Source organism: Gasterosteus aculeatus, chromosome Y (assembly GCF_964276395.1).
Source record: "Gasterosteus aculeatus chromosome Y, fGasAcu3.hap1.1, whole genome shotgun sequence".
Lineage (NCBI taxonomy): Eukaryota > Metazoa > Chordata > Actinopteri > Perciformes > Gasterosteidae > Gasterosteus > Gasterosteus aculeatus.
The window spans coordinates 10007926-10017074 of NC_135709.1; the positions used below are offsets into that span (position 1 = coordinate 10007926).

General features: G+C 42.5%; 1 protein-coding gene across 1 annotated transcript; it reads right to left on the minus strand.

The window, feature by feature from the left end:
* Positions 1 to 756: 756 nt before the first annotated feature.
* Positions 757 to 4621, minus strand: LOC120812526 (putative fructose-2,6-bisphosphatase TIGAR A). Its single transcript, XM_078097571.1, has 6 exons — positions 4358 to 4621; positions 4030 to 4062; positions 3831 to 3951; positions 2561 to 2638; positions 2308 to 2418; positions 757 to 1259 (listed from the first exon to the last, which is right to left on the minus strand). The coding sequence occupies exons 1-6, from the start codon at positions 4531 to 4533 to the stop codon at positions 855 to 857; spliced, it is 924 nt and encodes a 307-aa protein (XP_077953697.1). The 5' UTR covers positions 4534 to 4621; the 3' UTR covers positions 757 to 854.
* Between the last annotated feature and the right edge of the window lie 4528 nt (positions 4622 to 9149).

A 9149-nucleotide genomic window follows, 5' to 3' on the forward strand; every position in this document is an offset into this window, starting at 1 on the left:
ACACTTAGGCTTTAGTTGAACATTTCCAATGTTCATGGCCTATTCACGCAACAAACAGACGCATTGCTGCAAAGGGAATGGAAAGGCCACACAAATCACAGTGTTGTTATGCACACAGCCAATTGGTTATGCAACTGGCAAATAGAGAAATAATACATGTTAAAGGAACGTAGACATGATGCAAGTGAAGGAGCATTCACACTCAATGGAACCAGTGTAGGCGAGGATGTGTTTCTGGATCTTGAACAAATGAGAACCAATTTAGACTTAATGTTTTATTTAAATTCATATTTAAACTATCTTTTTTCCCAAGTTTCCTCAGATACCTGACCATAATACAGAACATTTTCTTGTTTTGGAAATATACTGACGTGCTCAAGTGAGACAGCGTACCTTGTTTTTTTCAATTTCAGGGTCACAGAGAACAGAACAGCTGAGAGTGGAATAAAGTACAGAAACCACGTGCTTGCACTTTTTCTGTGCAGGTGTTAATTCCCAACAATGAGAAAGTCACTGATTCCCCAAAAGTCAACACTGTTGCAGTTCTGCTCCTTATTCCTACTTAGGATTTTTGAACTTCCGGAGAATATATATAGAAACATGGACTCATTAGAGCAAAAAGCTGCCCACACTTACAGTAATGAACAGCCAGAGACGTGATGACGTGAGCACTGCAACACAAATGCTCTACGAGTGGAAATAAAATCTCACAAAACAGCATCACATACCCTGGAAATTAAATAAATCATTCTTTTTTCAGACCGCATTTTTAAAAATAAGCTGGTTTTCAACAGCTAGGAAACTTTCCACACGTCTTACTTTTAACTCAGCTTGAAAAAAAAAATGCAGTTCATTTAGCTCCTACTTTTGAACGCCCCCCCCTTCCTGTGGACAAACACACAGCGGATTGCTGACAGTGCGAACCTGCCCTCCGCTCTTCTCACGGTGAGGAGAAACCGACTCAGACCCGTGTTTGGACTCAAAGCGAAGACGTGCTCTTTGTCGGAGCCCGGCGGCAAGGAGCAGCCCAACTCCTCCACCAAGAACCGCACCGCCATGCACATGTGGGCCCCGTGGGTGATGACCAGAGCGTGGACAGGGAAACCTCTGACCCCCTCGTCTGCTCGTCCCTCCGCAGGAGATGTTGACAACGGATTGGAGGAGGAGGAGGTCTCGTCCTCCTCCCCTCTGTCACACCAGTGCTCGGCCCCGATCTGCTGGAAGGTTTTCTCCAAGAACTCTTTGACCCGCTGTGTCACCTGAACGGAGCAGACGTTCAGGAAATGCGTCATGCTTCTCTCTTGTAATGTATTTTTTTAAAAACACAACATGTCAGTGAAACGTGTCTACCTGCTTCTGTGAGGGCAACAAGGGGAAGGGTTGTTGTAATGAACACAAGATGGATACAAACTTTTCCATAACAAAAAAACAACCACACACACACACACACAAGCTGGTTTTTGAGTTTTAACCGGATCCGACAAGCGGTGACCGGTCAGAGCTGGGAGGGATTCATGGAGCCGGCACTGATTGGGGCGCCTGTTGCTTACGTCAACTCCATCTTTCAGCATTATCATCATCATCATCGCCACCACGTGCCAGTCCCGTAATGGGATGCACCGGAGTTAACATCCAAACCGAGAACTAATGGATGAAGGTCTTTCGGGAATAGAACATCCCTCCTTCCGACGCCCCCTCACACATGCGCCCACGCATCCTCTGACACAAACAACACAGAGCTAAGTGGTGACTTTTTAATCAGGAGCAGTGACGAACGGGCGCGTACTTTGGTCCTCCTCCCTCACAGGTGCTCCAGCACATACGAAATGATATACGGATCATGTGGGTGCAAAGAGACCCTGCGACCTCTGTTGCATCCATGCAGAGGAAGGGATTTGACTGAGAAAATGACTGTTTTCCTGCCACTTAGAGGGGATTCAGGTTGGATCCACAGCCACAGTTAAATATGGAGGCTATTTCCTTTTTTCTGACCAATTGTTAGTATTTCTTGCTAAACCAGAGGATTGTGTGTGTCAAAGAAACAACACATTCAATCTGTTTTATCTTTAATTTAAGTTGCCTATGTTGGAAGGAGTATTTCAAAGTGGGGAATCATATATTTTGCAATGCAAGTAATGAACTGAAGTGAGGTGGTGATTCGTATCCGGACACACGTGTTATCTGATGTGTGAGGAGTAACTACACGCTGAACGAAAGGGAGATAAATAATGCCTGCATGATGGATGATATGACAGACAAACAGCTACTCAACCCTCCTTCAACAGCCACAGGCCGCCACCTCCACACCTGCTCCTGAGTCTCCCCCTTCGGAGGGGTGAAGCCCGGAAACGACTGGCCCGCTGCCTCGGCCATCTCCCTCACGTCCTGCACCAGCCGCCCCTCCGCTATCCCGAAGCTCTGGGAAATAACGAGACCGTGACTGGATTACTCATGCGTATCTATTAATGAGTAAATGTATCTTAGGAAAACGTTTTTCGTGAAAAAAACAAAAAACAACACACTTTTTGCTGTATAATCACACAGAGGAAATGCCACTCACTTTCTCCTTAAGCAAAGGGTCACACACCAATTGCAAGCCAGAACAACTGCGGTTGTGTTTCATTATTGTTTGAACCGTCTGGAATAGATAATACATGTTGACGTCATCTAGTCAGCACATGCTAACATACATCAGTTGGGTGTTTTTTCATGGTTCTTGCCACAATTAATATTGCTCACAGGAACAAATGTCACAAACTGACACGCTCGGTCCAATGAGGTGTGACAGTGCATTTCTATTAAATCTAATCAGCCAAGAGTGTGGTACGTAAAATGAGATATTTGGGTCACGTCATCCGGTTTGATTAAAGTGATGGTGACGATGTGCAGCTGTATGTGTCACCAGGGGGACATTGTGGTTTCTGTATATTATTGGTTTATTACATTTTAGCGTGGTTTGTTTTATTACATTTTTACATATTAACCCACCTTTCAGTAAACTACATGCACCTGGAGGGACTAATCAATTACAGAGAGCCCTGGCCAACCACATTACACAATGAAAGGACCTCCCCTCTCCAATTAACACAGCTGCTATAAAGGACACTAAGCACGGCATGAAAGCCGAAGCCACAGGAAGGGGAAGCCACAGAAAGGTGAAGCCACGTGTAGGAGAAGCCGCGGGAAATCAAGCGAGAGGACGGCAAGACAGCGGACGAGCAGGCAGGGTGCAAACGAGGAGAGGAACGAGACGGACTGGACACCTCACGCAGGAAAGGAACGGAACGGAACCGGAAACGAGAAGAAAGGGCAGGACGGATCAGCCGCAGTGGCTGGTCGAATTCTTAATCTTTTTTAGTACTTTGTTCCAGCTGGACTTTTAATACAATTGTAGTTATTTATGGGTTTTTAGTTAATAATAAAATCCTCCTTTTAAACCACGCTTTTAAGTCTTGTGATCCATGCTGTTCTTCCTCCGGTGAACAAGAACCTGTTTTTATGGAGACCTAGACTCCGCAACTAGGTGGCGTTGCTGGTACCTTTTTTATAAATGTATCTTATTTTTATTAGATTTTAAGTCCCCCGCCTCACAGGGCTGACATATGCACAAGCCAACTAATAGCCTAAACTAATCCAGACCCAGAGTAATAGGAATTGTTTTTCGGAAACATTTGAATAAATGTCAGTGTGTCTTTTCTCGTATAAAGTTTTGTTGTATTTGTTTTTGATGCTTTCATATGGACTCAATAAAGTTGAATAATCAAACAGTAAAATAACTACGCCCTGCAGTGTCTTGATTCATTTTAGAAATGAAGGTTGAAGCGTTGCACCTGCTGCGCCCGCAGCATGTTACTGGAAAACACGTTACTGCACTCAACATCTTTCAGGTAACAGCCGGCTGCCTCAGCCTGCTGCAGCCCGCTCTCAGACAAGGGAAATCTATGGCCTGGCCTGTATGGAGGGAGACGAAAGGATGACGGTAAGACTGTAAACGACTGACTGTACACATTCAGTCGTACTACATCTTGCAGCAGGCCGTCTTTGTTGTACTGCGTTTCCCCACTGCAGAAAATAAAAGACTAATCAATATCAAAGTAAAGGAGCAAACAGATTAGTTAAAATGATTATTTTTTAAAACATACATACATGTAAACAAGTTTACTCTGCATAATGTTTTGCTCACGGGACCTTTAAGGAGGGCAGATGATCAAACATGGCTCCTGTTAATTTGGTGACTGTATCACATGTAACGTGTGCTGCGTGATCAGGTCGAAGCAGCCTCACAGTCTATTTTTAGGGGAAACAAACACAAGACATTTATCATAAAAACTCGAATATGAACGTCAACCGCACTTACTGTCGAATAAGGCTCAGCGCAAATGTCAGCGTCTTCATGCTGTACAATAAAGCACGTGTATATGTGACCAAATGGACACTTAAAATACTTGGGAATAATATCCAGACGTGACAACGCCACTCTCTTTGGAGGGGAGAGACCCTGAATTCAATTATCTTACTGGCCAAAAACCCCATACAAGGTAGATCATAGACAGACAGAGGCTTCTGCGTGTACAAACAATGACTTTATAAAACCACATCCGAATAATTTATACCAGTAGTGATTGACCGGGGGCAACAATAACACTTCCAACAATAAAAACACTGCACACTGTTAAGAAAGGCTAAAATAACCAACACTACAAACCAACACACTCAAATACGATTACTGATCCTGGTTAAAAGACACAACACAATAAAAAGTGGGGAAGGGGGAAGCAACGGTCATCAAAAAAAAGGCACAATATCAGTTTGTTATTTCTATAAAGAGAGAGAGCAAGATAGAGGCACTAGATCACAATCTAAACTAAAGCTATGGTTGGAGAAAAAGAGCAGTGGCTGCCCTTCTGACCACTGCGTGTCACCAGTTCAGCCTGCAATGTACAAAACAGCCATTAATCACCGAGTACCCATCATCCTTCTCATTACAAAACGCATAATGTGCTTGCAAGCCCAACTTCCTACCTCCTAGGCCCAATGCACCTGTGCACCAGCAGGTAGGACCCTGGGCTCACCAGGTCTGGTTCAGGTCTGACCCTCTACCATAGGAAAGAACATTATATTAATTTCCCCATGGCCTACAGGATGTAGATTAAAATTGCACAACCTATCTCCTTAGTATAGTTTGCTCACCCACCCGTGTGGGCGAGCAACAAACATAGCAACCCAGACTTCAGCACATGCTGGACAAAGAGAACAAACGTGAGTTGCTCAACTCTCATGGGATCTCCTTTATATGGAGAGGCTCTCCTTGAGTTTAAGCCTAAAAATTAGCGTAATTGTTATGAATAAAAAAAACTAAATTTATTGAAAAAAATGTATCAGTGCCAATGTGCACTTTTTCGTTTGGTTGAATATGTGCTACATTTTTAACTTGAAAAGGATACAAATCAATCTTTTCATTTTATTTTCATTTGAAAAACAGTTGGTGGTTTTACGATACTCAGTCCGCGGGAACTATGAAAGATTCTTCAGGTTAAGTCCAAATGTTTGACCATTCATTAATTCATGACCATCACGCCATCCACTGTCCAGTGCCAACTTCATGTTCTTATTTGCATTTTTTGGTTAGATCTGGTTAGTCTGGTTAACACAAACTAAATGCTGTGTATTAGGGTGTTCACTTTCTCTGTCGATAGTGCATGTAGGCAGAAGGGTTTATTTGTCACCTCACAAGGAGTTTTGCAGAGAATATTTTCAATGGGCTCAAGTAGTCTTACACATGACATACTCGCCTCATTACCAACCGCGTTGTTCATTGTTATTGAAAATTGAAAGCACCATTCAGTGGCCTCTTTATTCTAAGATTATTATGAAATTGTATGGCAGCTATAAAAATGACAGAAAATGTCATAATAACCTTCATATAAAGATAATACTGTAATAATCACAAGGTTCAGGGGCTGGAGTCCGTCCCAGCGAGTGTTGGGTACACCCTGTACTGGTCACCAGTCATATCACTGACAGACACCCCCATTCTGCAAATCTGAGATAAATCCAAGCATTTGCACCTGTGATCAATAGAAGTAATACAGTTTACAAAAGGCCAACTTTAAATCTAAAACCTATTGCGGTCTTATTAGTTTAGCTTACAATCAATTTCAGTATATTGAACTCATACTTACAAGTCTGTGGCTGTAACGTCTAAGCATCAGATACGTTAATAAATGTTGCCACTCTAGATCACAAACAGCACACTTTATTTGTGACATTTTACCAGTCAGCCATACTTGGGAGATTAGAGTTTCAACCCTCCTTCATTATCACTGCTACACACATTAATGCATGTCACCCAAACCGTGCATCCAATTCTAATGTGCCACAGAGAACGCAGGGTAAAGCAGGAGGTTAACGGTCTGCCTTTTTATTTTCTGTTTTTTACTTCAATGATTATGCACAATTTAGTTTTATATAAATGAAGTCCCTTCACATCTATAATGCTCAATTTCCTGCTGCGCTCACAGGAGAAGAGCCCTTTTTGTTACCAGTAAATTTCCTTCACTTTTGGTTGCATGCAGATTTATTGGACGCGGTTGAAATGTTCTTGTGTGTACACATTTGCAGGGTGTGTTTATAAGTGGTCGACCTCATTCTCTGGCATGCAGGGGAACTGTTGTTATTCTTCCACATTCGTCATCAGTGCTTTGTGTACCTTTCAACCCTTAAAGTGCAGCTAAACTTGCTGTTTCATTGCCGACTCCCACACAAATCAGTCCATTGATTATGAAACAATCAGACGCACCACTTAAAAGGAGCACAGGCGTGGGAAATAGTGAGTTGATGTGATGTCACACCCTTTAAAGAAGAAGTTTATTGAACAGAGGTTGTGCAACAGACATTTGAGGTACATGATATGAGTTATAGTGGAGGCGGGGCAGCTAGAAGGGAAATCTGCACCATTGAAACTTCCAGATATCAGAGTATTTATGGTCGGACATGACAGGTGTAGCTCAAACTGTTCTCACGTGGCAGTTATAATGGTGCACAAACAATGTTTCAGACCAAAACATATCTTTTCTTACATACAGAATCCATATTTACTGACATTCAGGGTGATTGTGCTTTTATAAAGCAAGAACTGTACTTTGGCCATTGTAGGAATGCTGTTACCCCATCTCGTGCACAACAAGTCAGATGTTAGCACCAAGATGAACAGAAATGAACATGCTTGAACTATCCACAAAATAACCCCCCAATACAGGAAATGTTGCTGCGCCCGCCATCCAATAGGTTAAGTCCATCTCACTGAGCAAGTTGTTTTTCCACTGAAATAGTGGGAATCATCCACAAAAAGAATAACCTGTCGTTCCTCGCGCTCTCCCTCCACCCCCGTCGCACGCGTTCCCCCTGCGCTCTGGGCCGACTAACCGCAGAGGTATCGGTATAAGATTTGCTTGTGTTTTGTTTTGTCCAGTAATCCTGAGGTATGCGAAATACCACTGAAGAAGAATGTGACCGAAGGAGAGCAAAATAGATAAAAGAAGAGGGAAAGGAGACATGCTATCTAAGCAAACTGTACAAAGAACATTTCCAGTCGAATAGTCATTTCATGTTCTTCTATCACCATCTACTTCTGTTTTTTCTAAATGTATCTCTTAAGCAGTAAAATAATTATATTATAATACACATGTTTATAAAATAGCAGCACACTCAAGTGACACATCACAACTAAGTAATGTTATTTTTTTTGTATAAATGACACAAATTCATAGCTTTTAGCAGCGCAAAAAAGACAACAATAACTCAATAAAAATATTGACACTTTTTTCTTGTCTTCACACCTCCTCTTCTGTCCTCTCTTCACTTTGGAATACAGTATCTGTAAATCTTAGAAAACCCCTTATGTGGGTCTGGTCACCCCACAAAATATATCAAACACAAATTGAAAAGATGGTCTCAATATATAACACATGCAACAATCATTTGCAGGAAAGAAAATCACAACTATTACGTTTGGGAGAGAGCAAAATGAAGAGGTTATATCAAATATCCAAACGGGGATGTTTTGGCAAATATGTCATAAAATTGCCCAGTTTTACTGAAAAACATCACTTAAAACACGTGATTCCCCACATTTATCTTCAGTTTGACGGACATACACTCGGCGAAGGCACATGCCGTCGAGGAACGACTCAAACATTGAGTCAAAGACACCTTTCTGTGTTTCATTAAAACAAAGAAAAAAAAAGAAAAAGAAAATCGGTCTCTTGTTTGGTGCGGACGTCTGTTTGGCTGACGAACCCCCTCGCCAATGATTTGAAGCAGCAAAGCTCACAGGGGACGGACGTGTTCACTGACCGACGATCGGCCCGAAATGCACAAGCCAGCACCACGGAGAACGGAGCAGCCGCTGAAGCACACATCAGTTAAGATGGTCTCCGACCAAAGGCCCTGCTGTCTTAAAACTTCAAACCTCAAAATTCAAGTAGAAACAAATATTTAATTGTTTTCTTTAAAAAAAGTGAAATAAAATCAAACAGGACCCCTGGATCAGTGAACTCTGCCTGTTGGCATTTTCCAAATCAGTTTGGCCTTTAATATTTGCTCAAATTCTCTGAGTGATCAGACTCCCCACCGACTCGCCGTTTGCTTCAAAAGGAATGTGGTTTTTTGTGTGTTTTTTGATCGGAATGTCCTCTCGTCGCAAGTTGTGGAAAAGCCTTTTATTAATTGGACTCTTGCTTGACGAGGGTGTGTCTGACGTTTGGGAAACCAGCCCTACAAAGTAAACCAAAGAAAAGGCTAACAAGGCGGCAACAAAAAAGAAAAGAAAAATCCATTCACCTCCAATCACGACCCAACACATTTACTTATCTCCGGGGGAGCATGGTCTCAAAGTGCTTTGCCATTGAAATCATATAGGGGAGCTTAAACAGCCCTATGTGGGACTCCAGATGCATTGACAGTAAATTATCATCCTGTACTCCTCCACCCCCCCCCCTCCCCACCCACCCACCCACCCGACCCAAACCCCCTACATGAAAGTTCATCCACACATGATCCGGCATTGCTTGTTTTATCCATTTACAAACCCAGAATGTTTTTGTTCACTCGGCTCTGTCATTGTGGACATCCATCATGACGGATGAATG

Coding starts and splice junctions, on each gene's coding strand:
- LOC120812526 (XM_078097571.1), bottom strand. CDS start 4,533: ATGGGGTTTTTGGCCAGTAAGATAATTGAATTCAGGGTCTCTCCCCTC. Junction 4,063..4,357: donor GCGCTGAGCCTTATTCGACA/GTAAGTGCGGTT, acceptor TATTTTCTGCAG/TGGGGAAACGCAGTACAACA. Junction 2,419..2,560: donor ACCCTTTGCTTAAGGAGAAA/GTGAGTGGCATT, acceptor GTTATTTCCCAG/AGCTTCGGGATAGCGGAGGG.